Genomic DNA, 23,401 nt, shown 5'->3' on the forward strand with positions numbered 1-23,401 from the left:
GGTTCTTGTTATGCTTGACGAGAATCTTGTCAAGCTTTCCTTGCATACACACTGTCAAGACAAAATCTCGTCGTTCTCAAACACGGTGACATACAACACGTACGACGGCACTATAAAGGGGAAGTTCGATTCCACTGGCGCCACCCTTGGGGCTGCTTTTGCTAATCTCATGTTACTGCGTGTTAAGTAAAAGTTTGGTGAGAGACAATTTGCGCTTTTCAGTCTGTTACAGCGTGTCGAATGTGCTATCTCCATTACAAAAGCTACTTTTACCGAAGGTGCGCTCCCGTCTCATACTTTATTCTGAGCATGCATGGGTTTCTAAGCATACACACAAACGTGTTTCTCGTCGTAAACCAGCCCGACGAGAAACACGATGAGGAAATTGAGACTACTGATGAGAAAAAAGAGCATGTTCTCTTTTTTTCACTTTGAGATCACAACAGTTTTCTCGACGAAAAACATGCACACGACCGTTTTTCTCGGCAAAAATGCTCTGCCAGCATTTTTCTTGATAGATTTTGCAGAGGAAAACGGTTGTGTGTACGAGGCTTAAGAGTATACAAAGGTGTAGCAAATACAGTCATCAGTAACATCTAATTGTGAAAGCAACACTCATCATAATGAAAGCATGTAAAGTCCTTTAGTTTTCAAAGATCTCAACAGAGGTGAACACCTTTTCTCTAAGGCCATGGAAGAAGTCAACACCAGGTCAGACCCATAGAATGTGTGAATTGAGCTGAAGTCTTAAAACAAGATGGAGAGGGCAAAAAGAAACTAGAAGCTAAGGTAGGAGTGGCTCACAAGTGGGGAGAACAAAAGTATGTAGCCTCATCGGTGGATATGTGCATCTAAAGGGCTGATAGGCCAGCTGGAAGCCTTGGGTAGGACTATTAGCTTGACCCTAGAAGGAAAGGGGCAAAGTCCATGAATCTAGACAAAAAATTGAATACAGTTTACTTCTAAGTGGACAAATGAAGTCTGCAACATTGATACAAACAGGTCTGCTTGAATCAGTGTCTCTTTTAAGGGGCTTGACAGGTGTACCTCAGCCATCCATATGCCACTGACAGGAAAAGTAGAAAGGCTCCAGTCTGTAATAAAAAATATCTTTATTTGTAACAAGTATCCACTTACATGTGTTTACTTGTGTGCCCATGTGGGGAAGGAGTCCTGGGCAGATGATAACACATTCACCTCTTGGCCTTAGAGAAGGAAGGAAGAGGACCGGGACTGCTGACAAGTAACCTACTGGTGGTTTGTCTTAACAGTTCTGCTGACCACACTATAGCAGTTTTACTGCTACAGAGTGGCAGCTGTGCATATACGTGATCCCCCACTGCAGGGGGCATGCTGCTTCTGCTGTGATTATTCACAACAGAAACTGATCTGCAGGTGCTGGGCACTTGATGTCCGCCAGCACCCGCTGATTTTTTTAAGCACTAGCCAATAGTGTGAAACGCATCGGCTGCATCTATGCCTTATTTTGCTGTGATTTGTAGTGTTTTTAACATTGTTTACAAATAAAGGCAACCGTGCGGCTGTCCATATATTTTCTCTATTTTAGCACCCACTGATTGTCGGGCAGAGACTCAGAACGTAGCTCTACCTATGTAACCAAAGCAGAGTTACTCTCTGACAGGGGGGAAAGGATGGATTCTGTGTTCCTGCAAAGCAAGGACTCAAATCCATCTCTTTCCCTAGTAAAAGCAGCACACATAGTAAACAAACACTGGCTAGGCACCCATTTAACCCTTTGTTCGCCCTAGATGTTTAATCCCTTCTCAGCCAGTGTTATTAGTACAGTGACGGTGCATATATTTAGCACTAATCACTGTATTGTCACTGGTTCCCGCAAAGTGTCAGTTAGTGTCCGATTATCTGCTGCAATATCGCAGTCCCGCTATAACTCGCTGATCGCTGCCATTACTAGTTAAAAAAAAAATGTCAGTATATATCCCATAGCTTGTAGACGCTATAACGTTTGCATAAACCAAACAATATACCCTTATTGGGATTTGTTTTACCAAAAACTTGTAGCAGAATACATATTGGCCTAAATTTTTGAATAAATTCGATTTGTTTTTTTTAATTTGTTATTGGATGTGTTTTATAGCAGAAAGAAAACAATATCGTTTTTTTTTTTATTGTCTGTCTATTTTGTTTATAATGCAAAAACTTTAAAATGCAGTGGTGAACAAATACCAACAAAATAAATCTCTATTTGTAGGAAAATAAATTGTATAAATTTTATTTGGATACAGCATTGCATGACCGCGCGATTGTCAGTTAAATTAACTCAGTGTCGTTTCGCTTGGTTATGAAGGGGGGAGGGGCGGGTAAATCTTCCGGAGGTAAAGAGGTTAAACTAATGTGGTGTGTGTATCTCAAAATCAATTAATTCACTAAAAATATGCTTTGTTTAATGACTAAGTTACATTTATATGTTTTGCGATATTTAGCATTTTTATCGTTTATTACATTATTTTATTGCAACTTTTCCCACAGGCTGACACTGTACCAGAGGTAGATTGTTCTGTGAATGAAAGCACACAGAAATATTGTGAAACTCAGAAAACGTTTGTGTGCCTTCATTAACAGAACAATCTCCCTCTAGTTCAATGTTACAAATGATTTACGTTCCTGTGATACAGGCATACAATTACTACACTCAAACATTGTGTTCTTTTACTTTAATGCCCAGTGCAGAGTTCCCCTCATTGTTATTTTGTACATTCCTAAACAATAAACCGCCTATACCATGAGATAAATAACAAATGTGTGCTTTGACTTTAATGATTTGTCTAAAAAATTTTACTTGCCTCACATATTTGCAGAATTTGCACTATTCACCACAAATTTCTTTACTTGAATTAATTGACTTTTATTATTGCATGCAATATTTCTATAAAAAAACACAAATATTGCATATGATAACCAATAGTGAACTGTTCCTTGTGCAATCTATCACGTACCAGTTCAATTAACCACTAGAATTGTTTCATTTGTAAAGTCAAGACGAGTCAATACATCAATGACGGCTTTAATACAGTGTATTGAAAGATCGAACAGGAAAAAATGAACGTAAATTTTTTTTTGCTAGTTTTGATTCTGGCAAAAACAGTCCAATCTACTTGCAGTTGATCAAAACCACCATTTTATGTATTTGATTATTTTAACATTTCAGTCCAAATTGTGTTGGCTCAAAGTGGACAACCTGGTTCTACATGTTTTGGAGTATCCCATGAAGATCCGATTTTAACCATCCGCTTGCTCAGCGGGGATCACTTTGTTGATCCCCGCTGAGCCGGCAATAAAGTTAAACTTGAATGATAAAAAAAAAGAGAAGAGAGGCTCCTCCAAGTGTAGCATTATGGTTACATTTAACCACTTAAAGACCTTAGGTGTTTTTCAGATTTGGTGTTTGCAAGACTAAAACAGTTTTTTCTGCTAGAAAATTACTTAAAACCCCCAAACATTATATATATTTTTTTTCTAACACCCTAGAGAATAAAATGGCGGTCATCGCAATACTTTTTGTCACACCGTATTTGCGCAGCAGTCTTACAAGCGCACTTTTTTTGGAAAAAATTCACTTTTTTGAATTAAAAAATAAGACAACAATAAATTTGGCCCAATTTTTTTATATATTGTGAAAGATAATGTTACGCCGAGTAAAATGATACCCAACATGTCACGCTTTAAAATTGCGCCCGCTCGTGGCATGGCGTCAAACTTTTACCCTTAAAAATCTAGATAGGCGACGTTTAAAAAATTCTATAAGTTGCATTTTTTGAGCTACAGAGTAGCTCTAGGGCTATAATTATTGCTCTCGCTCTAACGATCGCGGCGATACCTCACTTGTGTGATTTGAACACCGTTTTCATATGCGGGCGCTACTCGCGTATGCGTTCGCTTCTGCGCGCGAGCTCGTCAGGACGGGGCGCTTTAAAAATTTTTTTTTTGTTTTCTTATTTAATTTTATTGATTTTATTATTTTTTACACTAAAATATAAAAAATATAAAAAATGATCACTTTTATTCCTATTACAAGGAATGTAAACATCCCTTGTAATGGAAAAAAGCATGACAGGTCCTCTTAAATATGAGATCTGGGGTCAAAAAGACCTCAGATCTCATATTTAGGCTTAAATGCAAAAAAAAAAAAAAAAAAAAAGGAAAATTTGTCATTTAAAAAAATGACAAAAAAAAAATTGTCTCTTTAAGAGGCTGGGCGGGACTGACGTTCTGACGTCACTTCCGCCCAGCAGAGCTATGAGGACGGGTGGGGGCCATCTTGCCCTCACTCAAGTCCTCACTCTCCAGGCGGCAGCATCGGATCTCCTCCGCCGCTACCGACGGCTCCGGTAAGCGGCGGAGGGCGCGGAAAAGCGGCGGGAGGGCCCCTCTCCCGCCACCGATAACAGCGATCTCGCAGCGAATCCGCCGCGGAGACCGCCGTTATCGTTTACACGGCCGCCCGCTGAAAACATGGATATCTCAGTTGTGGCAGCAGCTGCTGCCGTTACTGAGATATCCATGTTTAAAAAGAGGACGTACATTTACAATAGGAGGGTCTTTAAGTGGTTAAAGGTACAACATTTAGAAACATATTGCTACACTTAGAGGAGCCTCTCTTCTCTTTTATACTCTGTAGCTCCTGCTGGATTTTGCTTTTAATCCCCTTTGTGGAGGCTTCCATTTGTGGATGGACATTTTATGGTTACACAGGCTGGTCACATTGCTGTAATCTTTTTATATGGACTATTGACCAAAGGATCTATGAATAAAAAGGTTGTGGGACAAATCATTTGAGTTTACATTATTTCTTATGGGGAAATTTGCTTTGGATCACAAGCATGTTTCTGGAACGAATTATGCTCGCAATCCAAAGTTTTACTGAATATATATATAATAATCACCAAGATGTCTGAGGGTGTTTACATTTTGTGATGTATATCAAACCGATTATCTACCGCAGATTACACCAATGATTATCAGACATATGGCGATTTATTTTTGGTGTAAACTGCAGTAGACAGTGTGACGGTATCGGTATGATATCCCCGTCAACGTTCCCTTCTTCCCATAACGACAATCACCCCAATATTCCACGAGGAGGGATATCCCTGGAATCGCCCAGAAAGCCACACATGAGACAAGCTTACTGCTGGAACCAAGACACTTTATTGACACAAAAACTCAGCTTATATGTGGTTACAGCCTGTTAGGAACGCCCCCCTCACACAGTGGGGTTTCCCATACAGATTATAGGAGACAAGTCGGAGCCGACCATGCAGACATGTTTCTTTAGATAAGGACATCAGCGGAGTTAATTACTAGGTGTAACAGCCTGACCACAATGAAGCAATCAGAATAATTAACATGAGCCCCTTATCTAATCATTGTAAACAGTAAGGCCGGTCTCCTTCCCACACACAATAAATCAATTACCATTTGAACTAGGGAGCTGGCTGAGGAAGGGTCATTAACATGTCAATAGCTTGTGACGCATGAACCAAGCAGGGAGATTTACACTGACATCCTTCACAATGGCCCCCCTTTTTCTCCCTGCTCCGGCAAACCCGGTTGGACCTTCCCTGGTCCAGTAGGGTTGACGGGTTCAGAGCTTTTAGTCCGAGGTTAACTCCGTTTGGCGTGACTGACCTCCATTGGTAACTGCTTCCGACTCAGGTATGCTACCGGGTCGTCAGATCACACGCCGGTCAGTCCCCAAGTCTTTGTGCGATCTGCAAAGTCACCAGAAGTCAGTGTGAAGACAGCGAATGGGTCTGTGCGCCGCCGTCTAGGTGTCCCGCTATGGGAGGGGGCAGGTTATGGCTCTGAAGTGACAATCACAGGAGATTCATAAAAAGAAAAAGTTATATTTGTTGAAATGCTGTAGCACTGGTGCTCAGAGTCCGGGGGGGGGGGGGGGGGAGAGGGGACTCAGAGCCCCATAAGGTCAGCCACCCCCTGCTCCCTCCGCAGCCGCCGGTTCTCCTCTTTGAGCTTCTCCAGCTCCATCTCCAGTTCATGGAGCCTGGGGGGGTCAGCCCGCTGTGACCTCAGGTGGTTGTTCTCCTCCTCCATGCGGCTTATGCACTCCTCCAGCTCTATGTACTCACGGATCAGATCCTGCTTGCTCATGTCCTGCAGGCTCTCCACGTGGTCCTTCATCATCAGGAACTGGGTGGTGGTGTAAGGGGCCACCGGTGGGCCCTTGGCGAACATCTCGGCCCGCATCTGGGGCGCCCGCTGCGATTCCATCTCCTCCAGTCGCTTCTTCTCCTCCCAGGTCCGCTGGTTATATGACTTCCAGGACCTCTTCTTCTTGGAGGGTAGCTGGCGGTGCCTCTTTCTGCCCAGCTCCCTCCAAGGCCCCTCCGGCTCATGGCGGTCGCCCATGACCAGCTGACAATGGTGTTCCCTGTTGTCCGTAATAACAGATTGTACCATGAGGGCTTCGTAAGGGGTGCCCAATGGTTCTTCCGGACCCAGCTCCTGGAGATCCCAAGCCGAGTCTACACAATGGGCTGCTGCTGGTGGGCGGTACCCAGGTTGAGACCAATTTGACCTGGTGTTGTCGTTCATGGGGCAATTCTGCTTGAAGTGACCCAACTGTTTGCACCGGAAGCAGCGTTGTTCGTTGTCCTCCTGGCGTGGGTAGCGAGGGCTAGATGTCATCGGTCTGTTAGGCGGTTGGTATCTAGCGGCTGGTGGGTGTGAGGGCGCCGTTGGTTGTGGAGGTTGTACCCGTGGTGTGACCTGGTTTGTCTTGCGAGTATCCGCATATTCATCCGCCAACTTCGCGGCCTCTGGTAGAGTCATGGGCCTGCGATCTCTCACCCAATCTTTGACATCCGTCTGGATGTGATTGTAAAATTGCTCCAGGAGCATTAGTTGCAAAATGTCCTCTGCGGTGGTGGCCTGGCTGCTGTTAACCCAGTTAGAGGCCGACAGGGACAGCTGGCATGCCCATTCTGCGTAAGAGTCTTTCGTGGTTTTGCGTGAGTCCCTGAACTTCTGTCGGTGGGACTCTGGGGTTACTGCATAACGAGCCAGGAGCGCTTCTTTAACCCGGGCGTAGCTATGGATATCCTGATCTGGCACGGTCCGGAAAGCATCAGAAGCTTTGCCTGACAGTTTGCCTGACAATATTGCAACCCACTCTCTTCTAGCAATTCGGTGCAGGTTACATTGTCGCTCAAAGTCTGCCAGGTAGTTATCAATTTCACAGTCCTTTTCATCAAAAGCTTTAAAAGCGCTAAACGGAATCTTCCTTGCGTCTGCTGTGCTGTACTCACTGTTCGTAGAAGGTGTGGCTGCTTGTTGGACTGCTGCCAGTTTTAACTGTAGCTCTGCGTCCCTTATTTGTTTATCCTTCTGTAGTTCTGCGTCCCTTATTTCTTTAGCCTTCTGTAGCTCTGCGTCCCTTATTTGTTTAGCCTCCTGTAGTTCTGCGTCCCTTATTTGTTTATCCTTCTGTAGTTCTGCGTCCCTTATTTGTTTAGCCTCCTCCGCTAACAGGTCCATCACTTTCAGAACCACATCCGGCGTTGGGTTCGGGCCGAACCACGCTAGCTTCTCTCTCATTAGCTTGTTGGCTGGCGATTCCTCCTCCTGAATCACTGGTGTCTCCATCTCTTGTACTGCTGGTGTTGCTGCAATCCCGTCCTCCTGGTCTAGCTCCATTAATTCTGCTATGATGACCCGCTTGGTTTTGTTGCTAGCGATCCTTCCACGAACTTCCAGTAGTTCTTCCAGTGTCTGCTTGGAATCCGGGTGTGAAGGGGAATAGAAGGGAAAAATCCCGCTGCTACCAACCAATTGTGACGGTATCGGTATGATATCCCCGTCAACGTTCCCTTCTTCCCATAACGACAATCACCCCAATATTCCACGAGGAGGGATATCCCTGGAATCGCCCAGAAAGCCACACATGAGACAAGCTTACTGCTGGAACCAAGACACTTTATTGACACAAAAACTCAGCTTATATGTGGTTACAGCCTGTTAGGAACGCCCCCCTCACACAGTGGGGTTTCCCATACAGATTATAGGAGACAAGTCGGAGCCGACCATGCAGACATGTTTCTTTAGATAAGGACATCAGCGGAGTTAATTACTAGGTGTAACAGCCTGACCACAATGAAGCAATCAGAATAATTAACATGAGCCCCTTATCTAATCATTGTAAACAGTAAGGCCGGTCTCCTTCCCACACACAATAAATCAATTACCATTTGAACTAGGGAGCTGGCTGAGGAAGGGTCATTAACATGTCAATAGCTTGTGACACATGAACCAAGCAGGGAGATTTACACTGACATCCTTCACAGACAGTAAATCAAAGTTATATAAAAAAAGGGGGTTTGGAGGGGACAAGGGAGCCCCCAGGAAGTAAAAAAAGGCAGGTCAACAACGGCTTAAGGTACAAAAATATAAAAAAGGCTTTATTAGGGGTGGGGGTATCATATACGTTAAATATCAAGCATATGTGAGGAACAATGTTTCCATTATAACACAATATATCTCACAATACCTAACCATTTAATAAAAAAATACCAATATCACCAAAATTCCACACTTATCTAACAGCACATTATTGACAGTTTTTGCGGTGCCTCTCTTTTCTGGACAAACAGAGTTTGCTAATTTTTGAAGCCTGTCAGAGCGCTCTGCATTTTTAATTTACATTTGCTGCAGCACGTTTTTTTTTTTTTATTTATTTTTTTAATTAAATAGTTAGGTATTGTGAGATATATTGTGTTATAATGGATACATTGTTCCTCACATATGCTTGACATTTAATAAAGCCTTTTTCATCATTTTTGTACCTTAAGCCGTTGTTGACATGCCTTTTTTTGCTTTTTGGGGGCTCCCTTGTCCCCTCCAAACCCCCCTTTTTATATAGCTGTTTTGCTTGTTGGCAGGTATCCCATCTAGCCCTGGCGAATTGTCCGGTACACTAATTAATTATTTAGGTTAGCTCTAAAGGGAGTGTGGATTCCAGGATTCTTTTATTTAAAGTTAGCCTACAAAGTATAACAATTTAAGACTGAAAATTCTAATTTTTGCATTAACCCAGTTGTCATTGGTTATCTTAAGAGAAGATATATCAAGAAAATTCTAAACCTTACATTATTTGAGTCTGACTAATGTGTTTTTTTTAAGATTAGTAATAAGAATGGTTAATACTTTTATAGATTCAGTCTGCTTTCTCTTCTCTTCTTTTACAGTGGCACAGACTTCACTGATTGTGCAGAACGTCTCTGTTATTATCTGTGGCATCATCTTGATGGTGGTCTTCTTGTACAAGAAAGAACTGTTGTCAATGTATCAAGGCTGGCTGTTGGTTGGTTAATATTCTTTGTTATTTTCCATTCCTATAGAAAATCTGTGTTACTATGTTTTAAAGACTGACTGTAGTAAAATAAGCCTTTTTCATGACCATTTTTTTTTCTACTTTGTATTTAAAGCAGTGTAAGTGCTAACTATGGCTTCATAGATGAATTATATGTTAAGTTAATTTTTTTTTTCTTATGTGACTTTGTAGACACTGTGCTATATCCTTGTCATCACCATTGCAAATATTGCAAATCTCGCTAGCACAGCTATGGGCATTACCATTCAGAGGGACTGGATTGTTGTTGTTGCTGGAGAAGACAGAAGCAAATTGGCAGGTAATTTTGTATTTTTTTTGATGGTGCAATAATGATGATATTTTGTTGACGGTACAATAATGACCTACAGTTACCTGACTTTTATGTCTTTACTGATAATTAAGGTAGAATAATCTACATGTATACACCAATAAAACTGCAATGATATGTAGTTGCATAATTGGTAAGACAGAATAAAGACACCAGTCCTTCCAGATAAACCTGTGTGGTTGTGGATGTAAGTTTGTTTTTGTCAATACCATTTCCCATATCCCTGTATATTGTGTTCGCTAAGATGCCCATCTAAGAGATTTTTGAAATTATCAACGCTCCAGGTGACACTACTAACTGTGGAAGTAAGTTCCACATCCTTACTGCTCTCAGAGTAAAGAACCTCTTATACCCCGTACACACGATCGTAATTTCCGATGGAAAAAGTCAGACTGACTTTTTCCATTGGAAATTACGACAGTGTGTATGCCCCATCAGAGTTTTTCCATCGGAGTTTAGGTAGAGAACATGTTCTCTTTTACCCCGATGGAATTCCGATGTGAGTTTGGCCGGGCAAAAGCCCTTTACTCAGTTTAACGTTAGACCACTTCTCGTCCAACTACATTGACTGGTCACGTGTTCTCTTAAGGGAGCTGAGACTGAATAGTTTTGTGATCAAAGAAAGAACTGAAACCACTCACGCAGAGGATAAGTAAATTATTTTAGGGTAGCTGCTGCTCTTTAAAAGGTAAATACCTCTGCAATAAGTGAATACATTATAAGAGAGCTGTGCTTTCCCTCTCTATTCTCTAGTGAAACAGTTGAATATATAAAAAATACAAAGCATATAAATCCACAAAACATATTATACATATAAATTAATACACATTTCAGGCAACACGTGATCGTGTGTATAAGTATTAAAGTGCAAAAAAAAAAACATAAAAAAGTGCATGTGTCCAATAGTGCCCGTGTTCCAATACTACACAAATAATATATTTTCAAGTATAGAGATAAGAAAGTGTTCTTGTGCATGTAAACTTTCTCCACACCAATCCACCCTGTTTGTGCCCCCCAAGGGTTTGCACTCACCCGCTGTAGTGGACCCCCTTTGGTATGCACCAAGGTGGGTCGCAAAGGCTTTAAACTGGACATACAAGGAGACAGAATGTTACATGATGCAATGCATGATGCAACAGTTTCAGAGGAATTATGTAACAGTTGATATTTGAAGTGGAGTTCACTGCAAATTTGGCAAATTCCCTGTTGATGTTGGCTGACAGAGGATAACAGGAAGCAAGCATCACTCTGTATTGGGAACTCACTTGACAAACACTGAACAGCAGAAGTGCATATGGAGTACAAAAATTCACAAGATTTTAAAGCAATTCATCTATGTATGGGTATATCCACATACCGATCACCACAGCTCAAACATGACACGCCTGCTAGGATCAGCATTTCGAAGTACCCAGACAAAGTGTTGCAGAGGTTGGCCAAGCTAGAAACAAACAAAACATCTGCACTGTTGCTGAGTGCATCCTTCTTCTATCACTGCCACACAGAATGAATATCAGCATGTCTACACATTTATTAACATTTTTACATTCCTGTATCAAATATTTCGTTTGAGATCCAGTAAGAGATGGAGGCTGAAATTCCCTTATGTTCTTGGAACCTCTCCATAAATCATTAATCTTGTAACTGTACTGTCTCCCATTATACAGTTGAACCTCGGATTACGATCATAATCCGTCCCAGGAGTATGCTCTTAATCCAAAGTACTCGCATATCAAAGCGAGTTTTCCCATTGAAGTCAATGGAAACTAAAATTATTCATTCCGTATTGACTTCAATGGGATGCAATACCGAATGTGGCCAGAGGTGGGGGGGGGCCAGAGCGCCAAAAACGTCGGAAAAGGCATGAGGACACTTTGGCTAGTTTCCTGCACCCCATACTTCAGGCCAAATGAGGTACTGCAGGCCAATGTTCGGCTTTTCTAGGCTCCTGCGCTCCCATATCTCAGGCCAAATGAGGTACTGCAGGCCTATTTAGGTCGTCTTGCGAGTCAATACTCGCAAACCAAGTCAGAATTTTTTTTTTTTTTTAAAGTTGCTTGCAAATCAAAATGCTCTTAAATCAAGTTACTCTGAAACCGAGGTTCCACTGTATTGTAAATCAATTCACAAACAGTTGGCACTGTATAAATGCTATATAATAATAATCATAAATTAACTCTAAAAGTAGTGTGGCCACTTTGGTAGAGGCAGGGCTTTGCTTCCTCACGTCAGAGCCTCCAGCAAGGAAAACAGTGAGCAGAACAGTTGTGACATCACAAATCTCACTTTAAATCTCCTGACATCAGTAGTCAGAGGCAGCAGTGCCTACCCAATATACAACTCTAAGGCCCCGTACACACGACCAGTTTCCTCGGCAGAATTCAGCTTCCGACCGAGTTTCTGGCTGAATTCTGCCGAGAAACCCGGCCGTGTGTACACTTTCGGCCGAGGAAGCCGACGAGGAGCTCGGCGAGGAAATAGAGAACATGTTCTCTATTTCCTCGTTGTTCTATGGGAGCTCTCGTCCCGCCGAGCTCCTCGGCGGCTTCAGGGCTGAACTGGCCGAGGAACTCGATGTGTTTGGCACGTCGAGTTCCTCGGCCGTGTGTACGAGGCTTCAGACTATAGGCACCATCACATATCAGGAAGCGCACTGCTAGATTTCAGAAGGAATTCCAGATAAAAGGTAAAACTTACAGGGTACTGCTTAGGCATAATTAACTTTTTTCGACCTTCTCTGCAATATAGCAAATCCTAACTTCAGGCCAGGTCCACTTTATATTGTAAGATCCTTCAAGGCAGGAACTGATATGAATGATTTTGTATACACTGTAAAGTTTTACATAATTTGTTGATGCTGCATACATGAATTAAAAATAATAATTTTATAAACTTTCCCACTGCTAAAAGACAAATTAATTAAAGTAAAACTAAAGTTTTTGTTTTTTATTTTAATGCAAACACTCTGAAATTACAAGTTAAAAATAGTATATGCATGCATGCTTGTAAAACTGTGTGCCATGTAACTTTTCCAGAAGGGCGCACAGCTGCTAGCCATAGAAACTTATCCATCTGAAAATTTAGAGCCAAACTACACTGAATCTGAACACCACAAAAAAAAAAAAAACACAATTTAATAATTTTTTATTATTCAAAGCAAAGTTATTTATTCATGTCACCATGCTTTATCTTGTTGAGAAATCACTTTGAAAAACACCCTCAGAAATTTGCTTTGCAGGCGCTATTGCACTAAAAATAGCACCTGCAAACTGACCCTAAACAGCCATTGTGTCTCCAGTGTGAAAGCCCCTGCAAAATGGGCCTGCCTGAAATGATCTAGCAGAGCTTAATTTTCTGACTAATGTTCCACTTTAAAGAAGTTGTAAACATAGGCATGCGCACAGGGACAGCGCTCCCTACTGAGAGGAGAGGGCGCCTGGAACTTGTCAATGCGCCTCGTCCTCGGCTGAATAACAGCAGAAAATGTGTGTGGCGGCGTGACAGTGGGCAGCAATCAGTAGCACCCCTGGGGAGATGTGGGCGGCTGGGCATCCATCGCTAGCGCCGAGAGCCCGAAACTCGGACACCGCCTCCTCCTTGATCTCATCCCCTGACCCCGCCTCCTCTAGGAGGCAAGCGGCCGCAGCGTACCCCATGCTTCCAGAGCATGGACTGCTCCAAGTTCCTCACTGCGCTCTGATGTGAGGCCCGGAGCTGGTGGACAAACAGGCTCGCCGCTCACTGGGGGCACAGAGCTATCACCGAGGACGGACAGGAGGCGCAGGCTGCTGCGGGAGCCGCTGGAATTGGCCTGATCGAAACAGGAGACTGGCATCATGGTATGGAAGGTAGGTACCATGACCATCATACACACCTGCAGACAGAGACTGGGACATAGGTGGGACTGCAGGAACAGGGCTAGGGGTCTATTATCTCCCCCCTCCCTCTCTCCAAGCCCCCTCCCCTCTCTCAGCCACCCTCCCTTCTCTCCTAAGCCCCCCTCTCTTCTCTCTATGCCCCCTCCCTTCTCTTCAAGCCCCCTCCCCCCTCTCTCAGCCACCCTCCCTTCTCTCTCATCCCCCTCTCTCTAAGCCCCCCTCTCTTCTCTCTCAGCCCCCCTCCCTTCTCTTCAAGCCCCCCTCTCTCAGCCACCCTACCTTCTCTCTAAGCCCCCTCCCTTCTCTATAAGCCCCCCTCCCTTCTCTCTATGCCCCTCTCCCTTCTCTTCAAGCCCCCCTCTCTCAGCCACCCTCCCTTCTCTCTCAGCCCCCCTCCCCCTCTCTCAGCCCCCCTCCCTTCTCTCCAAGCCCTCTCCCCCCTCTTTGACACCCTCCCTTCTCTCTCATCCCCCCTCTCTTCTCTCTAAGCCCCCCTCGCTTCTCTCTCAGCCCCCTCCCTTCTCTCCAAGCCCACCCCACTTCTCCCTCAGCCCCCCTCCCTTCTCTTCTAGCCCTTACCTCTCTCTTAGCCCCCTTCCTTCTCTCTCAGCTCAGCCCTCCCCTCTCTCTAAGCCCCCCTCTCTAAGTCCCCTCCCTCTCAGCCCTCCCCTTTCGATCAGACCCCTCCCTTCTCTCTTAGCCATCCCCCCTCTTAGCCATCCATATACTCTCAGCCATCCCCCCTCTTAGCCATCCCTATACTCTCGGCCATCTCCCCTCTCTCTAAGCTCCCCTCCTTTCTCTCTTACCCCCCTGTCTCTCAGCCATCCCACCTCTCTCAGCCCTCCCTATTCTCTCAGCCAACCCATCACTATGAGCCCACCCTATTCTCTCAACCCCCCTCTCTCTATGCCCCCTCCCTTCTCTCTCAGCCCACCCGTATCTTTCAGTCCCCCTCTCTTAGCCCTCCCCCATTCTTAGCCCTCCCTCTCTCAACCCTCCCTCTCTCAACCCTCCCTCTCTGTCAGCCCTCCCTCTCTTTCAGCCCTCCCTCCCTCTTTCTTAGCCCTCCTTCTTTCTCAGCCCTCCCTCTCTCTCAGCCCTCCCTCCTACACCTCTCTCTCTCAGCCCTCTCTCCTACACCTCTCTCTCTCTCTCAGCCCTCCCTCCAACCAACCAGCAAACTGAACAAAAAAACCAGTGCACATGTACCAATTTATTTCTAAAAGCGCGCATGTGTGTGTGTGTGTGTGTGTGTATATATATATATATATATATATATATACACATGCATGTGTGTTTGAGCTTTGGGGTGCACACCCTAATGTAATGGGCTGCGCACGCCTATGATTGTAAAGGTACAATTTTTTTCCTAAATAGCTTCCTTTACCTTAGTGCAGTCCTCCTTCACTTACCTCATCCTTCCATTTTGCTTTTAAATGTCCTTATTTCTTCTGAGAAATATTCACTTCCTGTTCTTCTGTCCGTAATGCGAGGCTTTCTCCCTGGTGTGGAGCGTCGTGCTCGCCCCCTCCCTTGGGCTAAAGGAGAGTCAGGACACTCCACGCCAGGGAGAAAGCCTTGCATTACTGTACGGAGTTACATACAGAAGAACAGGAAGTGAGGATTTCCCAAAAGAAATAAGGACATTTAAAAGCAAAATCGAAGGATGAGGTAAGTGAAGGAGGACTGCACTAAGGTAAAGGAAGCTATTTGGGGGGAAAAATTGTATCTTTACAACCCCTTTATGTCTCAAACTGTCCATGTGCTTGAGGCCATAAATACGTATATTTTTCAGATAACTAGCATAAGTATAGGTACCCTGGACTGTCGTCATATCAGCCTCTTCTATTTCTCTACACTGCAGACTGGGAGCAGGGAGGTCAGCGCTCTGAGCCAATCAGGACTGCAGTGCTGTCACACCAGCTTACAGAAAGAGAGAAAATATGGATGGCCTTATTAGTTTGTTCTATTATAACATGAGCAGACTGGCACTGTTCTCTGAACCAATATGTGCCATTGTTGGTTTGTAGTCTGCAGCTCCTAGCTGCTAAGACAGTTCACGTTTCGGTATTTTTGGTCATCTGTTTGCCTGGAGTTATGTACGGTATATACAAAACACAATGCTAAGGTGGAAAGGCCTGCAGGTGATTGTATTGTGAGCCAGCATCTCCTTTCTCCTTGCTTACCCCTGCAGATGGTTCGGGGCATTAAGTATGTACATCTACTGTAGACGATTTCCAAGTTGCTTTTTTGCTCTTTCCTGTAGTTGAAAACAACTGCACGTGATCCAGACATCAGCCAAGAATTCTGTACTGGTTTAGGTGGAGCTCACAAGAGACAATAGAGGAAAGGAAATAGTTGATCAGATACATACTGTAGCTGTGTATGGAAAAAGTCACATCCATTAAAGGAGAAGTACAGCCAAAGCGTGTTTCCCATTGGATCACAGGAGTGCAGTTTTCTCTGAACACCTGTGACCCGTTTTAAGCAGACAGTGGGCTTCAGCCCGTTGTCAGCTGACGTCATAGAGCCGGTCCAGGCTGGGGCAAGATCGCAACAATATGCTTGAAATCCTCCCACAATCCTAGACCGGCACCTGGCTCACCCTCTCAGAGAGCCAACTGCTCCACCCCCCCCCCCCTCCATAGCTCAGCGCAACAGAGAACGCGCAGGGGGGGGCAGAGGAGAGAGGCGATAACTGACAGTCACCAGCTCTGAGACCCGAGTGATCAGAAGCATGCTGCAACCACCTAGGTAAGTATGATTCTTGGGGGAAAAAAACTGTCTCTTTTAAAACGTGCCCTACCCTAAACTAGCAGATATGATGCAAATTAAGTCAATAACCCCAGCAACAGTGCCAAATTTTTCATCATGGGGAAATGTTTTAATTTCTGACCTCTCAATGGCAGCACCCTGATAGTTAACATACTATTCTTTAGTATTGTAGTTTTAAATGTGGTTACCATTAGGCCCCTTTCACACTGGGGCAGGAGGTGCGGTGGTGGTATAGCGCAGATCTTTTTAGCGGCGCTATACCATTGGAATTGCGGCCGATAGCGGTGCGGTTTAAACCCCCGCTAGCATCCGAAAAAGGGTCAATACCGCCCCAGAGGCGCATTGCCGGCGGTATAGCCGCGGTGTCCCATTGTTTTCAATGGGAAGGAGCGGTGGAGGAGCGGTAAACACACCGCTCCTCTCACCGCACCAAAGAAGCTGCTAGCAGGACTTTTGGAGCTGTCCCGCCAGCGCATCGCCTCAGTGTGAAAGCACTCAGGTTTTCACACTGAGACTGCAGGGCAGGAGTTTTTCAGACGGTATTTAGGCGCTATTTTTAGCGCTAAACTGCCTAAAAAACTCCTTAGTGTGAAAGGGGTCTTAGTTGTAATCTTTAACTGAAAATTCTTGCTGCATGGTTCATTGGCTTTAATACTTTCCAAATCACTGACCCAGATTATATTTACAGGATTTCGAACTTCACTGCATGCATACTTTGTTTGAGGTCAGTGACCCAATAATTATTAAAGTCAGATCCACCAACTAAACATTTTCAGATGTCCGCAATAGCAGCCTCTATACTTCCCCCAGTGCAGGTTTTTTCTACATCATATAATTGAAGAAGAATTTGACCCTGTTTTCAAAAAGTCAGCAGCTACTAGTGCTGTGGTTGGCTACAAGTACTAAGAGCGGGCCAAGGCAGTCCTCATCTAAGCACAGAATGAGGACGCGGGAGTACCTGCTGACAAAGATGCTTGTTACCCCCCCCCCCCCCAAAAAAAAATGTTTACCTACACTACTTAAAATGTTTTTTTATATACAGAGGACAAAACTGTCTTCATTCTATAATCAGTTGATGTATCCTGGTAATGTTTGCCAAAACTTTAAATTGGATGTGATTCTAATAAGTAGATACATGAAAATGTGAAATGAATATTTGTATATGAGAAAGGAAAAAATCAATAAAGAGATTTAAAAAAAAAAAATTGGATGTGTTTTTTTTTTTTTTTACAAAAATTCCATATTTTTATTTTGTGAGCTCAGCCATCCTTATTTATGCAGTTAACCCTCCCCAAATCACTTATAAATAACTATTATAAAACGTGGCCTTACAAGTCATTTATTTAAAACAATACTGTATTGACATCATATTTATTTATCTGCCTTTTTCCACATTCTAAGTTTTTATTTGCATTTTCTTGTGCCTGTCACTTGTCCTTAATGTTCCCCTAACGGGGAAGTTCCTTCAATGACTGCGCAGGCGCAAACTTCCCGACGGAAATCTCCGAACCTCGCCCGTCATCCAGGCTCATTCTTTAACATCCCCGTGGATTGGAGGATGTTAAAAAAAGAGCCAGGAGGCCGAGCGAACTTCAGTTTTAGCCGGAGTTCACATTGATGTGGTGCGCTTTTTACATGCAATTTGGAGTGCCAGTGCAGTGCGATTTTTGCAGTGCGATTTGTGCTTTTTGGATGCGATTCTCACAGGCTATAGAGCTTAAAATCGCACAGCTCCACACTAAACTTGCACAGGACCCTTTTTTGAACCACGCAGAATCGCACTGCATCTATGTGAACAGCCTTCATAATTTTTAACTTGACACTTGACTTGCAGACGATACTAAGCTAAGCAGGGCAATAACTTCTCCGCAGGATGTGGAAACCTTGCAAAAAGATCTGAACAAATTAATGGGGTGGGCAACTACATGGCAAATGAGGTTTAATGTAGAAAAAATATGAATGCAATCTATACACTGGGGGGATAACCTATGGGGGAATCAAGGATGGAGAAGGACCTGGGGGTCCTAGTAGATGATAGGCTCAGAAATGGCATGCAATGCCAAGCTGCTGCTAACAAAGCAAACAGAATATTGGCATGCATTAAAAAAGGGGATTAACTCCAGAGATAAAACGATAATTCTCCCACTCTACAAGACTCTGGTCCGGCCGCACCTAGAGTATGCTGTCTAAATCTGGGATCCAGTCCTCAGGAAGGATGTGCTGGAAATGGAGCAAGTACAAAAAAGGGCAACAAAGCTAATAAAGGGTCTGGAGGATATAAGTTATGAAGAAAGGCTACGAGCACTGAACTTATTCTCTCTGGAGAAGAGACGCTTGAGAGGGGATATGATTTAAATTTACAAATACCATAGTGGTGACCCCACAATATGGATAAAACTTTTAGTTGAAGGGAGTTTAACAAGACACGTGGCCACTCATTAAAATTTGAAGAAAAGAGGTTTAACCTTAAACTACGTAGAGGGTTCTTTACTGTAAGAGCGGCAAGGATGTGGAATTCCCTTCCACAGGCGGTGGTCTTAGTGGGGAGCATCGATAGTTTAAAAAAACTATTAGATTAGCACCTGAACGACCTCAACATACAGGGATATACAATGTAATACTGACATATAATCACACACATAGGTTGGACTTGATGGACTTGTGTCTTTTTTCAACCTCACCTATGTGACTATGTAACATGCAAATCTATGCATTCTGGAGGGCATGAAAAACCACATCAGATTCACATAAGTGTGAACCAGGACTCAATGCCTATTTGTGCATTTATGATAATCCTACATACTAGTAAGAATAAATAGATTCGGACCTTGTGCTGTTGTAAAATTTCTCCCTCCACGTTGGCATATAATTGTATGAATGTATAATTTCCAGTCATATGTATTAATCTCACCTTTTGTTCTGTATCAACATAGTCATTCAGCAGTCAAGCTGTCTTCTATCATTATATTTCAATAGACTACCTGCTAATCTTAACATTTCTTAGTGCTTATCTACTAAATGAAAGTAGTTTTCATCCTTTGTTTGAGTCATTTGACAAGAACTGATGACATTACAGTTCCTTTACTCAATAAAGTATGAGTGTGTTATAAGTTGTTTCACACTTTGTGTACACACATCTTAGAACTAATTTGTCACTTTATTTAGTGACATTTTTATACTTCAAGATAAAGTAGCCTTTGACCATGTTGCTTTATGATTATAGCTAGCTATTGCTCATACATACTTTTTACATCCTTCCATACAATCACATGTATCATGTTTTATTACAGATATGAATGCGACAGTGAGGCGAATAGACCAGCTTACAAATATATTGGCTCCTATGGCTGTTGGACAGATTATGACCTTTGGTTCTGCTGTAATGGGCTGTGGCTTCATTGCTGGATGGAACCTGATGTCAATGTGTGTAGAATACATGCTACTGTGGAAGGTTTACCAAAAGACACCAGCCTTGGCGATCAAAGCTGGCAAGAAAGCTGATGACCAAGAATTGAAGCAGCTGAACATAAAAGGTACTGTAAATGAAAACTGTGAAAATGTCCAAAATTGGTTTCAAGATGATGTGTCAAAGCCCATCATGCCCCTCTCCACACTGCTATCCTTTATTTTTCTGCCTTTGGGTCTACTTAAAAGATAACTATATGAAATGTATTTTGAACTCTCTACAAGGAGAACATGTATAAAGTTCTTTATTTTCGGTACTTGACACCAGATGTGCTCCATGTTATTTATCCCTCCTGCTCAGTTAGGTACTGGCGCTGCCTGGGCGACAAGGGCTCCCTCTACCATATTTACTGGAGCTGCCCCAAGATTGTACCATTTTGGAAGGAGACACAACTCCTGCTATCCTGCCTTTTGGGGGTGCAGGTCCCCTTGACTCCAAAACAATTTTTATTGTGGGTAGTACCCCTACAGATTTCCAAATCATCCAAAAAGCTGCTTAGGCACATACTCACAGCTGCCCGATGCCTGGTTGCCCACCCTCCCAAGAAGACCTGTACACTAGAATAAAAGATGTTGAACTTATAGAAAAAATGACAGCTAGACTACAGGATAGGTTGGAAATGCATGATGAGGTCTAGGAGGAGTGGCATCGCTGGGAGGACCACGCCCTGAGCCACTGGAATGATATAGAAGTCAATGCAAGTCGCCCCCAAAGTCATACAAGAACCTTTCTCTAAGTCGGAAGCGACTTGCGTCGCTCCTATTAGAACGGTTCTATTAAATAGAATGGGACGCGACTTGTCAGACGGCTGAGTCGCCTGACGAGTCGCCCCAGTGTGAACCGGCTCTTAGTAGTGGGCCCTGAGGACAGGGTTGATGACCACTGATCTACAGAACTACCTATGAGGAAGGTGCATTCTGTAATTATTGAAACAGAAGACAAATCAGTAGGAGTCTCGACATACTTGACATGAGCCTATTCCCACTACAGTCACCTCAACATTTGTTGCAAAGCTATATTAGGTATCTGTTATGCTATGTGCTAATGTCTTTAATATGCTTCTTGGTAAGAGGGAACCCAACCATACCTGTGAAATTTTCTGGGATGTGATCCTAATGATCAGTAGTGAACATAAATACTGAACATCATACCATAAATGCAATTGCGTTCAGTAGATGCACTACACAGCACTGTGCACACAATAAAAATGATGTTTTGTTTACAAAAAGGCACTATAATCCTCTTTGGAATTAATTAACAACTGACATACACGTGGCACTGGAAAAATGTATGTTCTAAATGGTTTTCCAAGCTGCTGCCCATGCAACTGGCCACTGTACCAAGACTCAAACACTAAATGCTGAAGTTAGATTTAATACCTTCTGGAAATTAGTGACAAGCTTGTTTGTTCTGAACTTGGATTCAGCTGGACTTGGAAGTAAACTGTCATTCCTGGGCCAATCAGCTGTGTCCGGGACATTCCACACAGTGCATCTGCACATACACAAAGGGGCAAGAACTTTTTGTTCTTTTGTATGGGTTTGCATGCTCCCAAGAGTAATGCCTCGTACACACGTACAGGATTCCCGGCGGTAAAAAGTCCGCCGGGAAAACCGGGAACCTGCTCGGTAACTTTCCCCCTGTACACATGAGAGGTTTTCCCGTCGGGAAAACTGCAGTGCGAGCTTTGCCTGGGAATCCCGGCCGTGTGTATGCTCCATCGCAATTTTTCCCCCATAGGAAAACTGCCGGGAAAAAGACCGCTGGGAAACCCGGCGGGGGAAAAGAGAACATGTCTCTTTTTTTTCCCCGCAGTTTTCCTGTCGGGAAAAACTGCGATGGAGCATACACACGGCCGAGATTCCCGGCCAAAGCTCTCATGGCAATTTTCCTGCCGGGAAAACCAGTCGTGTGTACGAGGCATCACAGTGCACAATGTCTCTGTCACTTTGGCTCCCTTTACTTCAGTGCTTCAGTTACTGTTCCTCCTTGACTCCAATTTATTTGAAATGTCTTTTATGCAAGATTTTACATTAGCATTTAAAGAGAATGGGTAGTTTTTATTGTGCAACATCCTTGGTAACCTAAGGATTTACTCAAAACCAAGTTCTGTTATATTTGTTCAAATCATCACACATCTTATTCATTTTTGCAAACTGAAAGGTGACCAGAGAGTTGTCATGGCAGGTCGATAACCCCAGAACATTCCTACATCTTCCCTTAACTGAGTATTTCTCAGATGCAGGTACAATCTTTGAGGAATCAAAAAAGGTTACCCGATTGACCTTGCCAAAAGTCAGATCAGTAAAACACAAAAAGTATACTGAGTGGTTGCCTATTAGTTACATAATGTTTACACTGATATTTCCTTTACTGAATAAACCCACATGTGACCATAACTATTTTGATATAATACATTCTAGTATAGAAATAGGAAAATGTTGATAAAAAATGTTGGGGCCCTTGGATAAGCCTTTTAGCCTCTTGTGTCCTGTATATTAACCTTTCACCTCCCTTATCATGTATATCTGCACATTACCCCCTTCATCTCCATCCTGCCATTGTATGTGACTAGTACATTAACCCCTTATTTTCCTTATCCCTTCTCCTATCTGTACATTTAATGTATCTAGTGCACCATTCCCAAGCCCTGTGTTCAACCCCCTAATACCAACATGAGTCTAAATTTCCAAAAATTGTAGCAAAAAATGCGATCACCTTGGGTCTAGTTTACAAAATATGGGCCATATTGGGGGTTTACACTTTGTCCTGACATTTTTAATCTAACCAAAAGCAAAGGAAACAGGTTTGTTATTATTTTTTCCTTTTTGTAGAGCAAAAAAAACAATGGTTATTTAAAACCACTAAAAGAAAGCTCTGTCTCAAGAAATTATATAAAATTCATTTGAGTGTAGTGTGGTATGATGAGTAAGTGTCAGTTAAACTATCACAGCACTGAAAACTGACCTAGTAATGAAGGGCTATTTTAGGCTGGTACTTAAGTGGTATGTAAAATTAGCCTTAGTGATATGTTAAAGAGGAAGTAAACCCTGATGGGTGTTACTTCCTCTTTCTTTCCCTGCAAAGGTAAAGCATAATGGGCTACTATGCATCACATAGTAGCCCATTATGTGGCACTTACCTGCAGCAGAAGCCCGCGATGTCCCCATCTTTCCCGTGAGTAGCGAGTGGCCATTCTTCACCCCTCTTCCTTCCGGTGCCACGAACTCCAGCTCTGGGAGCCTCCTTTCTTGGCATGACCCGGGTTAGAAAGGGCACAGCGTGCCCTTTCTAACTCTGGCGCATGCGCAGAACAAATCGGAAAACAGCGATTTGCAAATATCTCCTAGACCGTGTAGGTCTGGGAGATATTTCAAGCACCTACAGGTAAGCCTTAATCTAGACTTACCTGTAGGTTAAAGTGGTTGTAAAGGATTTACAACCACTATTGTATGACCTCTCACTGCAAAAATCCAGCTAGTTTTTAAACTTTTTTTTTTATAAATTCACTTTAACATATTAATTTCCATACCTTGTTTTTGGCTTCTTTTTCTGTATAGCAA

General features: G+C 43.2%; 1 protein-coding gene across 1 annotated transcript in view; it reads left to right on the forward strand.

The window, feature by feature from the left end:
- Nucleotides 1-23,401, forward strand: part of SLC40A1 (solute carrier family 40 member 1) — a 96,755-nt gene that overhangs the window by 44,450 nt on the left and 28,904 nt on the right. The window contains exons 4-6 of the mRNA XM_040357131.1: nucleotides 9,243-9,358; nucleotides 9,560-9,686; nucleotides 19,663-19,905. Coding sequence (XP_040213065.1) covers nucleotides 9,243-9,358; nucleotides 9,560-9,686; nucleotides 19,663-19,905 — 486 coding nt within the window. The remainder of the gene's footprint in view (nucleotides 1-9,242; nucleotides 9,359-9,559; nucleotides 9,687-19,662; nucleotides 19,906-23,401) is intronic.

Source organism: Rana temporaria, chromosome 6 (genome assembly GCF_905171775.1).
Source record: "Rana temporaria chromosome 6, aRanTem1.1, whole genome shotgun sequence".
In the NCBI taxonomy this organism is placed as follows: domain Eukaryota; kingdom Metazoa; phylum Chordata; class Amphibia; order Anura; family Ranidae; genus Rana; species Rana temporaria.